The sequence below is a fragment of the Perca fluviatilis genome, chromosome 5 (assembly GCF_010015445.1).
Source record: "Perca fluviatilis chromosome 5, GENO_Pfluv_1.0, whole genome shotgun sequence".
Classification (NCBI taxonomy): domain Eukaryota; kingdom Metazoa; phylum Chordata; class Actinopteri; order Perciformes; family Percidae; genus Perca; species Perca fluviatilis.
Window position 1 is genome coordinate 23,573,372 of NC_053116.1, and position 14,953 is coordinate 23,588,324.

General features: G+C 39.5%; 1 protein-coding gene across 1 annotated transcript in view; it reads right to left on the minus strand.

Annotated features, from left to right (window-relative positions):
• Nucleotides 1-14,881, minus strand: part of noc2l (NOC2-like nucleolar associated transcriptional repressor) — a 29,356-nt gene extending 14,475 nt beyond the window's left edge. Inside the window, exons 1-12 of the mRNA XM_039801926.1 lie at nucleotides 14,755-14,881; nucleotides 13,687-13,833; nucleotides 13,374-13,557; nucleotides 13,041-13,290; nucleotides 12,028-12,118; nucleotides 11,839-11,917; nucleotides 11,465-11,575; nucleotides 11,244-11,357; nucleotides 9,055-9,243; nucleotides 7,595-7,734; nucleotides 5,988-6,099; nucleotides 1,194-1,307 (exon numbers count right to left, since the gene is read on the minus strand). Coding sequence (XP_039657860.1) covers nucleotides 1,194-1,307; nucleotides 5,988-6,099; nucleotides 7,595-7,734; nucleotides 9,055-9,243; nucleotides 11,244-11,357; nucleotides 11,465-11,575; nucleotides 11,839-11,917; nucleotides 12,028-12,118; nucleotides 13,041-13,290; nucleotides 13,374-13,557; nucleotides 13,687-13,833; nucleotides 14,755-14,774 — 1,551 coding nt within the window. The 5' untranslated portion in view covers nucleotides 14,775-14,881. The remainder of the gene's footprint in view (nucleotides 1-1,193; nucleotides 1,308-5,987; nucleotides 6,100-7,594; nucleotides 7,735-9,054; nucleotides 9,244-11,243; nucleotides 11,358-11,464; nucleotides 11,576-11,838; nucleotides 11,918-12,027; nucleotides 12,119-13,040; nucleotides 13,291-13,373; nucleotides 13,558-13,686; nucleotides 13,834-14,754) is intronic.
• Between the last annotated feature and the right edge of the window lie 72 nt (nucleotides 14,882-14,953).

The following is a 14,953-nucleotide window of genomic DNA, read 5'->3' on the forward strand; positions in this document are numbered from 1 at the left end:
AAGAATCATTTTTTCCCCCACCTTTTGAGCTTAGTTGGTGTGATTAAAAATGGAACGCATCTTCCTGCAAAGATAGTTAGCTACCTAGCTATATTTATGAAAAACATTGAGAGAAAATAGTTATAAGCATGAATGAGATTGATGCAGCTGTACAAGTTGTTGTAGGTCCACGTACAGAAATAACATTTAAATCAACAGATTTATTTTGATCAATGAGAAAAAAAGTGAAGTGCTCCTAGCCATCGCTACCACAGGGTAGGGCTGTAGAATTTATTTAATTTTAATCGCAATCACAATTTTGGCCTCCCACAACTAAATGAACATGATTGTCTGCGATATTGATGTTCATATAAAACTCAGCTGCATATCAAATCAAGCGCTTCCTAAACTAATAGCCAGCCACCAGGGGGCTATAGAGATGTTTTGGCTTTACTTTTGTGGAGCTACAAAAACAAAATAACTCCCTCCCAAAACAGAAATCAGCTAACGTGAGGTCAGACTGAATAAAGTGAAATGAAATTGCAATTCAGTCCGATTATCAGGCTAAGTTTAGCCTAGTGGTCATGCAATCCATCACCTGAATACGGTCACCTCAGGCTTATAAACAGAAGGGATTCACGGATTACTCTGCAGATCATGCACTAGGAAATAACATGCCTAGTCAACATGCTAGACGAAGAAATACATTGTGTGAATACAAATGAAACATTTTCTAGCCTACGTGGACTAATACGTATTCAGGTTTGGACAGACCAGTGCTCGTTTAGTCAGGTTGGCTGTGAGTCGACGAGACAGGGGTTCGTGGCAGCTGCCCAGGTGACAGCAGTGAAAACAGCCCTAGCGAGCGGAGTGCAGGGGATAATCCCAGAAGGCTGTGCTGCAATCCTCTTGGCTGCAGGACTGAGCATGGTTACAGAGGGCGTAGAGTTTTAGAGCTCTGACAAGGGGCTTTCAGCATTGCCCTCAATCCCCTTATGTACACACGCAGGCTAACACGCAGTGTAAGGGAGCAATGTGAAAATAACATTAACTAAGACTTAAACCACATATCTGATCAGCTGCTGCACCCTCTCAGTGCAAGAAAGATCAGAAGCACAGACAAACAGGAGCACACATCGGGCAGTGTCACACCAAATACAAACTGCATAGAAAATAATCTGCCCTCACAAGTGGTGGATCCTAGTAAAACTTACCTTGTATGCTTTCTCCATTAGGTTGACCTTGCTAAGCTTCAGGATGACTGCAAAGTTGATGGGTTTCTTGCTCATTCGCCCTGGTTTCTTGTTGAAGTCCACCTGTTGGAGGATCTATGAAAGAAAGGCATAAACCGACAATGTTGAACTTGGACCCAACTGCTCAGAAATGCTCAATATTATTAGTTGGTACTATAGTGCAATGTGTACTATCTTCACAGAACATAACAGTACATGGACCCAGAGCACAAAGCAAGTGCAAAACGTGGGCAAGATGTGATCTAATAACCTTTGTTTTCTTTTTCTTATTGTTCTTCATTATTATTGTTTCCTATCATTCTTTTGGTTCACATTTTAGATTACTCTCATCGACCCGTTGTCCCAATTATCCAATCAAGACACACCACATACTAGGGCTAAACGATTTGGGGGATAAAAATCGAATCAAATTTTTATGCCAGATATTGCGATTACGATTTGATTTGCGATTACTTTTTTATTTTTTATGTTTTTTTAGTATCGCTAAAGTTCAATAGTCACTGTGTAACAGATAAAACATGTCATGGAGCATTATAACATGAAACACCATCAAAACTGCTCTATATTCTTATGCAAGGATGAGAACAGAATTGCCAGGAATAATAATAAGCATGGACCATTGAACAGTCAAACAGAACATTTATCACAAAAGCTAAAGTTATAATAATAAAAGTTATAATAACAAAAAACAATTCCAATCAAAAATCTCAGTACTTTCCTGTAAACTGAAATATTGATATGCCTCAGTTCAATAGCACCATCTACATATTGCACCTTCTACAATCATGAAGTAATAAAAAATCCACAGTAACTAGGACATTTCTGTAAATGATCTGTGATATGCAACATTATTCCAGCATTTATCTTGTGAAAAAACAGTAAATATAATAATAAAAAGAGGAATAAAAAATGTTACAAACGTACAAACTAAATATTCACATTTTATTAATGGCACCCACTTCACGATTAGCTAATCGCATTCTTTCAAATCGCGATTTCGATTTGAAAACGATTAATCCCCATACCCTATACTGAAGGAATCCATAAAAATAAATTATAACTTTAGTCTCGCATTGCCAGACCCATCTCCACAGCGCTGCAAAGGAAGGTCTGGCTAGTCCACACAACATTCCAGGATAGGAGAAAAACCTTCTTTAAACCAATCACAATTAGGGCTGGGCACTTTGGACCAAAAATCATATTTCTGTATTTTTTTGGCTGAATGGCGATACACAATGTATATCTCGGTATTTTTTTACTAAGTGGGCTAAAGCCACAAGTACTTCTATTAAAACAGACCATGATTAAAAAAAAAAAATATACGAAAGACAGGGTGTCCTTTCCTATAAATATATAGCTGCATTACATGTAAATGAAAAATTATCAAAACAAATAGCCTATATTAAATAAAAAGCTGGCCTATCTCTGAGAAAGCTGATTAAGGGGAGAGAGGGAGAGAGAGAGAGAGAGAGACACTGAAGTGTATGATACAAAAACTTTTGCAGACTGCATTCTCTACTCACAGAGTGACGGCTGACTCATTATCAACGGCTCCAGCGCGGGTTGAATGTGCTTCGGCGGGTCAGCGGCGTTACAAATGTCTCGTGTATTAAATGTCTGTATCGTCACTATGCTGCATTTTTATGAACTATAAAAATAATGTGGCCATGGGTCGCAACTCTCGCCCAGGTCCAGCAGGCGCCGTCTCACAAGCTGTTACTCATTGCACTGAAGTTAGTTGTATCCAATAATAGGCTACTGTTCTTCTGTGTTTATCACTGTTGCGGCCACCACAACAGTACGTTACCAGCGGAAACACTGGTAAAAATACAGGTTTTCCTCTCAGGCATAACAAAATATACAGCTTTGTTAATAAAAATTAAAACTAAAAGACAAATGTCAGCAGCATGGACCGGCGCTGCTGCACTAGAGCCTGTGTGTGTGTGTGTGTGTGTGTGTGTGTGTGTGTGTGTGTGTGTGTTGTGTGATATGAACGGTATTGTCTAATCTCATATCTCATTTGAAAATATATCGATATAAGGCAAGATAGATATATTGCCCAGCCCTAATCACAATCATGTTGGACGCGTGGCTGGACGCAGGTACGGTGCCTCTGCAAAATAGTCTCGGGAAGGAAACTGTTTTGGTGGAACATGGAAAAAATAAAAAATAAAAAAATTCCTGAATTGACAAGAATTTAGAATGCCAAAACAAAGAAAGACAAAAGTGAGGGACATTGGACGGAAAATGATGGACATCCGGAGGCACCGCAACAATCCCGTAAATAAAACGTTGTCTATGTAGACTATTAAAATTTGGATATTGCTCCTGCTCCGTGTCTGTAGTTTGCTTTTATAGACATTTAATACATGTAAAATTGTCTTCTTCACTGGAAACCTCACTTTTCACAAGTTCAACATAAGTAACCCAAGTGAACAACAGGTACAGACAAATATAATATATAAAGCAATATAACATAAGCTTTATGTTGATAGTGTCCTTGAATTATGATATTATTGTGTGTTATTCTACACAGTTAATTTTACATCTTGCAGTGTTACTGAGATGGAACATTTCTATCTTAGTCTGTGAAAGGACATTTTAGAGTACATATGGGCTATTTGTCCACAAAATTTAGCTTTCACATCTGCCCACAATGCACAAGTGAATTTCTGTCTTGTATTTGTGTCAAGCTATTTCTGAATCCCCGTATCTTTGTGCATTTTTGTGTGTGTGTGTGTGTGTGTGTGTGTGTGTGTGTGTGTGTGTGTGTGTATGTGTGTGTGTGTGTGAGATATGAACGGTATTGTCTAATCTCATATCTCATTTGAAAATATATCGATATAAGGCAAGATAGATATATTGCCCAGCCCTAATCACAATCATGTTGGACGCGTGGCTGGATGCAGGTACGGTGCCTCTGCAAAATAGTCTCGGGAAGGAAATTGTTTTGGTGGAACATGTGCACGTAGGGATGTGATGTCATGAGAATTCTACTCCCCACAAAAAAAATAAATAAATAAAAAAATTCCTGAATTGACAAGAATTTAGAATGCCAAAACAAAGAAAGACAAAAGTGAGGGACATTGGACGGAAAATGATGGACATCCGGAGGCACCGCAACAATCCCGTAAATAAAACGTTGTCTATGTAGACTATTAAAATTTGGATATTGCTCCTGCTCCGTGTCTGTAGTTTGCTTTTATAGACATTTAATACATGTAAAATTGTCTTCTTCACTGGAAACCTCACTTTTCATAAGTTCAACATAAGTAACCCAAGTGAACAACAGGTACAGACAAATATAATATATAAAGCAATATAACATCAGCTATATGTTGATAGTGTCCTTCAATTATGATATTATTGTGTGTTATTCTACACAGTTAATTTTACATCTTGCAGCGTTACTGAGATGGAACATTTCTATCTTAGTCTGTGAAAGGACATTTTAGAGTACATGTGGGCTATTTGTCCACAAACTTTAGCTTTCACATCTGCCCACAATGCACAAGTGAATTTCTGTCTTGTATTTGTGTCAAGCTATTTCTGAATCCCCGTATCTTTGTGCATTTGTGTGTGTGTGTGTGTGTGTGTGTGTGTGTGTGTGTGTGTGTGGTCGTTACTGCGCTCAGTGTGCGAAGCTACGCTCCTGGCCGGTGCCGTCTGTACAAACATAGGATGTGGTGGCGGTCTGCGGGGGAGCCAGGGAAGTGGGAAGGCATGGGCCAACCCTGAAGCATGCACAAACACACACACACATATGTACACACGCACACACATATGCAACACACAGCCGGTGAAGCAGGAAGCTCCAAATCATACACCCCCCTCGGAGATGCGAGAACACACACAGGCACAGACACAGAGGAGGAAGGGGCTGCTTCTGCTGCTCTAATTAAAACAGTAGCAGCCTACCTCAGCCTGCTTTTAACAAGGGGAACAGTAAAGGAAAAAAAACACAGGAAATATTGTGCGTCACAAATAAACACGGTTTGCTGCTGGGGGGTTAGGGGAGGGGGCTCTGAGTGTGTGTACGGGGAAAAAGAGGTGGAGAGTGGGCCATAAGCAGAGGATGTGGTCTGCACAGTGTGTTAGGACCAGAGTGTAAACCACAACCAAGCCCTTTATCGCTTTGGTCAAACTGCTGCGCACACATACACACACACACTTACAAACAAACATACAACAGGCATGCATTGACCAATCCCAGCGGGTCAACCTAGTTGCTGTTGCCAGCACACCACTCCCCTCCGGCACACCACAACACCACCCCGCAGCATGCATAAACACTTGCACACATTCACACACAAAAGACACACAAACCGCACAATCACGTGCTTAACACCTGACCCAGAGAAAATGTTGTCAGTTGGTGACTTGTGATTTGTCTGATAACAAAGGTGACACACACACAACACACACACACACACACCGATGCGTTTCCTCCTGAGCTCCTTCAGTTGTGGCCGTTGAGACCAAAATGCAGTTCATACGCCACTGATGTTTTCCACAGCCAACCACCGACGGAACATTTCATCACATCTACCTTTTCATTGTTTCCATTTGTGACAAAGAAAACCAACTGACTGTTGTTTATTCTGCATAATTTTAAATCTAAGGTCCTTCGGTTCAGTTTACTGGTGAGAGAAACGATTTAAACTGCTGGAAACGTGACACAAGCTGCATTAAACCCATCAGATCCACATTTATGCACAGTGACTGCTTGTTATTGGAGATGACGTGAAGTCTTACCTCCAAGAGGAAAGGCATCACCGGTGCAAATGTGTTGGTGCTGCTGGACAGCAGGGTGAGGGCTCTGCAACAGTGCATCCTCAGAGGGTAGTATCTTGATGTGGGCACTAGTCTATAAAGAGAGAGAAAAGAGCGGTCAATGTCTCCACCTGCTGTTGGCAAAATGTACAGCAACACGGTAGTTTCACACAAATTAAGTGATACAAGGTTATATGGCATATAAAGTTAATGTAATGAAACAGCTGAAGTTTATCCGCCACAAAATAAGGAGGTAACATATTAGAGAAGATATTAGACTTTTACTACATAAAGCTTCGTCCAATATTATTATTATTTTAAATACGCATAAACTCACACTTTTAGCTATTAAGTTATCAAAGAGTAGTGACAAAGATATGGAGCTGGAGCAGGGTATTTCAAAGTTGAACGATAAACTTAAAAAGGATTCCTTCACAGACCATTAAAAACATGATTACTCTGTTTTTATATTACGTTGAGGCCTTTTTACCGCTTTATGTACTATATTTACCATATTTCTCAATACTGACATATCTGTCAGTGTTTGACATTTTTCACTTCCGCCCTCCATGCCTGAATTTTCAGCACCACTGCAGTTCTCTGTGCATAATCTTGCCTTATTTATCACCTTCTGCCAGCAATCATTCTGTCACTCAAACAGTATTGTCACAGCAGGAGATTTTTGTTTTATGTTGATGTGTGAAGCTAAGTGTTGATATTAAGTGGATGTTCAGAACAAAAGAAGCCCAGCGTTAACAAAAGCGCAGGTGTTGTGGACCTTCAGGAAGGCCAGTTTCATTAATAGATCGATGAGTTTATCAGTCAGCAAAACACTGCACATATTTTGAAATAGATTTTGTAAAATTAGTATGAATAAAAATTATAGATTTTCTAATTTTGCAAATGCTGAGATTTTGTTTAGAGCTGAAAAGAGTGGCTGATTGGAGTAGATGACTGAAATAAAATTAGTCTGCAACTATTTTCATAATGAATTGTCATTTTATTTTTTAAGCAGAAATGCCCAAAATGTGATTGTTCCAGCTTTTCAAATGTGAAGACTTACTACCATTGTCTTACATAATAGTAAACCAAATATCTTTGGATTACTTGATTAGAAAAGAATTCGAGGTAATGAAAATAATATTTTTTGTTTTTAAAAAACGTAGTCAACAGAAATCAAAAGCTATAAATGCATTGCAAACCAACGAACATCTATACAAACAATGGCTCTGAAATTATTAGGGCTGGACCTGAATGTCTGGATATTCGTTCATTGGGTATTCGGTTTTCAATTGTGGGATTTGGATATCCGTTGTTTTTTAATACTGTACTAATATCTTTAAATAAACGAAATAGACACATGTTGCACCAAAGTATTTCCATTGCAGCTAAGTGTGAAAGTCTTTACTAGTTTCTCTCCTATTGAGGACAATGCTTGGATTAAGCTATGAGCAGTGGAAAAGTCTGCTAGCCACTAGGCTAATTTTTGCTGAAACACTGCAGCGCTTTGGCGCCATCTATAATGGATTATTTACTCAAGAGTAATAAAAGTACCTTTAAATAATAAAAATGCATAGAAATATACTCACTTCATGGTGCCAATTATGACTTGGCAGAGTGGATAGATGAGAGGCTGGAGTACATCACTGGGGTGCAGGGAGCTGAGAACCCGACACCAGAGATACAGACAGTGGATATACTGCCAGTTATACACCGACTGGTACGTTTCCTACAGAACACACACAAGGACTGTCAGTGTCACATTATTGGTGCTTAAAAAGGCTGTGAACCTCCATAAGAACTGAACTCTGAGTGTTCATTCAATTATGTGCTCTTTTTTGCAATGTGTTGGAGAATAACAAACAAGCAAACAACTCAAAAACATCAGGCTGGCACGCAACATGAATATACCAGAAAGAAACTTTGTGCTGCTTTTAATTGTAGTGACCAAGTCAATATATTATATGTTAAAATCAATTTTAAGAATGATATGACAATAATCCTCAAATCACTCATCATAAAATTACAAAACATGTATTCCTGTCATGTAAGAGAGCATTTGAAATAGGTCTTTGTATATCTAAGTATGTTTCTTTAAAGCTTTTACAAAAGCAGACCATCACCCTGAGCATTTATGCCACTTTTCCATTGCATGGTACGGCAACTTTTTTGGGTTCCCATTATTAAAAGTTGTGGAAGGTACCTGGTTCGTTTTTTGGTGCCACCTCGGTCGAGGTTCCAAGTGTGCTAAAACACTGCAGTGTTTCCCATACATTGATTAATTTGTAGGTAGGTAGGCTACAGTATCAACGTTGACCGCCACATATTGATTTTCTATTTTTTTTAATTATTTAAAATGGATAAAATCTTATTTTGAGCGCAGCTCATTGATTCGCTCAGCCCATCCTAGTCCCTCTCTCAAACACATTCGGGCCTATCTTCACAGCCCCGCGACCGCCTCCTCTCTGCGCACGACTGCTTAACCGCAGTAGCCTCTGGATTTTAACGTATATCTATGGCAATGGCTTTCATGAGTTCACCTGGAACTCCAAAACCACAAGTCTGTAAGTCTCCTCTCTGCTGTTGTTTTTCACAAAGAGCCTACCGTTACTGCTTGTTACAGCAGTTAACTTTGGTTCTATGTGAAAAAACAGCAGCAGCAGAGAGAATCAGACGTAACATAACATACTTGCTGTCTGGGAGTTCCAGGTGAACTCATGGAAGACATTACCGTATGCTAGCTGTGCGGTGATGCCAGGCTTCGAAGCAGCGGACTGTGGGTCTAGAAGACTTCATGTAAGATTTCATGTAAATCACGCTCTCCTTGCCCCCTCCCCTCAAACCCCTCAACAGTGAGAGAAATAAAATTTTAAACTGAAAAAAAAATTTATGAAAAAAACTGACACTAAAAAAAAAAAAAAATCATTGAAAAACATCACAATACTAAAAATATTAATTTTTTCATAACTTCAACTTTTATAACTGAAAAAGTCTATCAGAGCCGTTCCATACAGTGGAAACACAGCAATACACACAGTTGAAAACCAACCTTTTTCTTCATAGTCATGGCATTCCTGAGGTGGATGGCCAGCTGTCGGATGTAGATGAAGGCGTGCTGGTAAGTAGCCTGTGTATCCAGGGAGTACATCTCTGTCAGAGTTCGCTGCATGAAGTTGATCATGGGCAGCACATTGGGAGATGTGAACTTACAGTTTTGTACGTAGGAAATGTACATTTGCTGCAATGAGAAAGACAAACATTAGCAGGACAGATTTAAATACCAACTGGTTATATAAGCTAGGTGTGGTTTTAAAGGGGTGATAGAATGATTATATAGGGTATTTCACACTGTTCCTTATGGTCTCCTAATGGGGTATGTAACATTGGTTGGGCTGAAAATGGCCTGGTTGATATTTTACTGGCCCTTATGCATCCCTGTGTTTTGGCCCTATTTGTAACAAGAGCTTTTCTTCCAAATATGGTATGGTCATGAATATTTAGATGAGCTGGCGCTGATTGGTTGAGCCGACTTGCCATACGCAGACATTAGAGGCCGCGCGATTGGTTGAGCATCCCCAATACACATACATTAGAGAAGCGACAGAATCTCATATTCCAGACACTGCAATGTTTCATTACCAAATTCACTTCTGAGACTTTTTAAGCGAGAAATCAACTATATAAAGCTGAAATATGGGCCGTTTTACAAAAATTGATGGCTAATTGCAAATTTGGTAAAGACGTGTGCGGACTTTAGGAGCTCCACACAGTCTGACGAAAGCGGCAGCCTGCTGGGCTCCATACCCAGCGCAAAGTCACCCTTTGTGGATACTGCACTGACGGGGCTCCGTGGCCAGCTGCCGGCATAACTAATATATTTACGGTTTGAATTTCGTCCACCCACTTATATAACATCATTCCCCAATGTCTTATAAAGCTAACCGTTGTGTCCGATTTGATTTTAAGGCATTTTTAATGAACGCAAGTCTTTGTAGCAGCAGCTGCTTGTATATGTCCCATTCATTACAATGGGGAAATATCGCAGCTAGCTAGCTACACTTTCGTCATAACTAAATTATATTTACAGTTTGAATTTCGTCCACGCCACTTATATAACATAATTCCCCAATGTCTTATAAAGCTAACCGTTGTGTCCGATTTGATTTTAAGGCATTTTTATGAACGCAAGGCGTCTTTGTAGATTAGAGCAGCTGCTTGCTATATGTCCCATTCATTACAATGGGGAAATATCTCGCGCGCTTGCTCACTTCGCGCATAACTAAAGTATATTTACAGTTTGAATTTAGATCGGCATGAATATTATAGGTTCCTCAAGGTCTTACAAAGCTTAGCTAACACTTGTCCGATTTCGGATTTCAATGGAATGCATTTTTGTGAATGTCAGAGTTAGGAGGAGGCTAGCTAGCTCTCATTGATGGACTCCATCTCACCGCGGCTCTATCAATGAGACTCACGGACAAGAGGCGTTTATTTCCCCGATTGTTTGTTTAAATAACTCAACACACATACCCATTATAAGATTAAATGGAACCTGCGGGCTCTGCGGTGTTAAAGATTGGGGGGTAAAGCTCGCTGACACTGCGCGGTCCAGGGCGGCGATGTAGCAACCCAGGCAGCACCAACACCGGCACTAAACTCCGCACACAGTCGGAGAAAATTTGCAAATAGCCATCCATTTTCGTAAAGCGGCCCATATTTGAGCTTTATATGGTTGATTTCTCGCATTAAAAAGTTTCAGAAGTGAATTTTGTAATGGAATAACAGAGATCTGCGTGACCTAGCTAGATTCAGAAAACTACCTGATCTCAGGTCAGTTGTGTAGCCTATGTAAATGTTGGGGCGTGACCGTTCTCTTAATACACCCATGGGCTGTCAAAGGTTCCGGTTTTTGGGAGGTTGACGTCAACTTCCAGCTTTGTTGGGATTCGCCCGTTTTCAGCGGCAGTTTCAAAATATGAGATTTTCATAGTAAAGGGGTGTCAATGGGATTTTGAGCTTCTATGTATGTCCTATTTACCCACTGAACTGTCGTTATTCAACTATGACAGCGTAAAATCGGTTTTGCATTCTATCACCCCTTTAAGCATTTGGAATGAACATCAGATAAAAAAATTTAATTCTTCTTTAAAGAAACTATTCTCAGCAAATCCTAGTCCACATTACATCCAGGTTTTCTGTGTAGCCTTCTATTCCTGTATTACTCTGCATTTAGCTCACCTTGAGAATAGGGTTAAGATATGTTTCCTGCTTGTGTCTGCAGATTTTGTTGAGTGCCAGGAAGGCGAGAACCCGACTAGTCTCCTCCCCTGTGCTCCACTGCTTCATCAGTTGCTGCACGCAAAGACATGAGATTGCTTATAAGCACAACATTAAAACTATTTTGCAGGGTTCAATTAAGGATGCCATTCCATGCCATCCTATGGTAACTTATGCCTTACCTTAACCAGGTGACGACACTGTTTGGGTAGACAAAGGTAATAAGGTGCGAGCTGGTTGGCATGCCGCAGGACAGCGCTGATGACTGTAGACTCTGTCAGACAGGATAACAGCTACAGGAAGAGAGTGAGACAAAGAGAACAGAGGTTAATACAGGAATGTTTTTTAGGATGCAGAAGGACAAGAAAAAGAAAATATGGCATGTAGAGCTCGGTTATGAAATATTTTTCTGTGTCAAAGAAAAAACATTTCTCTGCACCTTATCTACTGTATCTCATCCTGTCAACCTCACAAGAATACAAGAGGCAGAACTCAAAGGGAGAAAAGAGCAGACCGACACAGAGGAGGGACACTTGAAGCGAACCGCAAAACAAACCTGAACTACTCCACTGAGATACATCTTGACGTCGATCTGATTCTTCTGCCACTTTGGACTAGACGATGGGAGCACTAGCCTGAGACAAAACAGGAAACAAGAGTGAGGAGGAGTGAACCATCTTTCCACAGTATACATTAAGACTATCAAAAGGAGGTGATTTCAGAAGATGTGACATCCACTTCATACTTTTTCTGGTCTTTATCTGGCTTCAGGTTGAGCATCCTCTGCAGGGCCACATAAATATCTCTGATACAGAACAGGACCAAGGCGTTGAACACTGCAGACAGTACAGGCAAAGAGATATTTATGCATATTTGTGGAATGTAAAATGTTGAATTGTATCATTCAGTACAAGTCTCTCCGCCAAATACATTCAGATTAATCAAATATTTCACATTGTATTTTGTTAAAAACAGTGCAGTGTCGAGGTTGTAGGTTAAAAACTATCGTCCACTATTTTTGCCACCATATCTGGTTGTTTTTGTTGTAAACCACTGCTGTTTTGTATTATATACACTGCTAAGGTATGTTTCTATTATGCTTTTATAAAAGTGAGTGGTACATTAAACATATGTTGTGCCTATAACTTTTTAATTATTAATAATATGCAGGCGCTTTTTTATTTAATTAAAATAAATAAAATAAAACTGTGAAACCACCCCCACAATGCCAATTTCAAACTGCATCCCTATAAAAAATAATAATATTTAAGGCAAACGTTTTAGAAAAATCCCAGCTATGAACTACATTTTAACAGCAACATAAACAGCATTTCAGTAGGCTATACGCTGACTGTGGGACATACAAAATTAAACTAGGGCTGGGTGTTAAACCTGAATAATTTTTGGTATTCGCTCTTGTATAGTTCATTTATTTTTAACTTCTTCTCTTACAAGTTGTATATACCTCTTATTTCATTTATATGCACTTCTCTTGTTATCTATTAGTACTTATTTCTGTCTTTGCGCTGCTACAACACCTGAATTTCCACTCTCGGGATCAATAAAGGTTTATCCTACTGGAATGACCAAATTGTGTCTATTGCACCGTGATTGATTTTGCCAAGTCTTGAATGCATTTATTTTAAGTGGCTAAATTCAATATATTTTTTATAATAAAGTATCATTAAAGTGATGATGCTGTAATGTTTCCATCGAAATGCTACAGTTTGAATACAAATATCAAGCATGCTATTCTACCTGAACTGTCAGCCACTTTGTATCGACACTGAGCCACTCCTTCGCCCTTGGTTGTAGCCACAGCAGCCTTAAAGGCCTGGGTGACTTCTCTGAAGAGACGAGGTGTTGGTTCTTTCTTCATAGCAGCTTTCCAGTCATCAATCATTTTGTCTGTGACTTTGATAGTCTCCACTGCCTTCTTGGATTTCTTAGAAGCTTTCTGACCCATGTCATCATCTTCATCATCATCATCGCCACCAGAGCCGGCCTCCTACACGCAAAACACCACAATATGAAGATCTTTGTTGTCACAAGAGAACTCATCATGAACTCACACACCAGCAGCCAGTCTACCTCCAGTGCGGATGGCAATCTGTGATACTTTTTCTCATCCTCATCCTCAGAGGTGTCTGTGTCGTCAAAGTTTAGGAGCGTTTGGTCATTTGCTTGCAGAAACTTGTAGAACTCTGGATCTTTGTTCTTTAACCTGGACAGCTGCTCCTTGTGCTCAGTGGCCTTACCTTTCTTCCCATCATCTCTATGGAGAAAACAAAATGCACAAAAACACAAAAGAGTTGCTTGTCTGTCCTTGATATGTTTCCATATTGTTATTACCACCACAACAATAATACAGTATGTGTATATTAACTCATAACAAAGGACTCACATTGTAAAGGCTGCAGATTTCAGATCTTTCTTTTTGTTCTTTTTTTGGAGTCCATTCTGTTTTTGAACCTCTTCATCAGAGTCACCTTCACCTGCAGAGTCAAAACCTGACAGCAGGAACTCATCCACACTGAGGTCTTCTAATTTCCTACAAAAAAAATGCAAGACAACAGTTGAAATAAGTTGGCCAACATGTAGGGGGGGGGGATTTGATAATGTTACATGGTCTACAACAGTGGTTCCTAACCTTTTTGGTCCAAGGTACTACCACAGCCCTGTCAGATGATCTTACTTTAAGTTGCCCCCTTATCAATTCACAATGTATGTTCTAAATGTATAATACTATTCATTATATAAAAAGTGGATATGGCTAATTAATTTAAACAACTAAACTGTCAATGTTAAGGTTGGTTTAGTCAGCAACTGTACTACTGCTAGTTGGGAGTGAAGCTGAATGTTTCAACCATTTATCCATTACTTTTAGCTAACTAGCTAGCTATTGCAACTGTTTAGTCATTACTTTTAGCTATTTATTTCTACCATTTATGTAGCTACAGTCTGTTTAAAATCCGGTTTTCATGTGTTACAGCTGATATATTCTTTTAGTCAAATCATAATTTCTATTTGTTCAAATTAGTTGAGCTGGTCCACAATATTTTCACGTACCCCCTGGCACTTGCATACCGGGTAAGTAACGTTACAACTCCCCGTGGTTAGGAATCACTGGTCTAAAGTTTTCGATTTGTTGTTTAGCTGCCAGCTTGTGTGTTAACTAGTCAGTTCTCCATTAACATTCGTAAATTGTCTATTTTTAACAAAGAGAAAGGATTAAACATGTTGCTGGAGTTTTATTGAAGCTAACTGTTCCCCAGAACCCACTAACATTAAGCTAGCGTTAACAGCATGGATGGCTAAAGACACTTTCGCAAACAATGTTAGCTAAAACGAGTCTTTGAAACCCCACAAATATACCGACTGGATAGACAACACTTTAACATTTAAAGCTAAATGAATTTGCCAATAAAACAAGGAATATAAAGCACATAGTATAAAGAAGGAATGCACATGCCTTTTCTGTTTCGCTGCCATGCTGGATCCAAAACGTGACGCCCTCAAACCTCAATACCCACAATCCCCTGGTGCAAAACCAAAGGGTTGGTTTTACGTTTCACGGGTGCTAAACCGTAAACTAGTTTACAAATGTAATAAGAAAAGAAGAAGCATAATTCCCTGGATCCAACACTGTAGGGGGGTTGTTTGATTTGTTT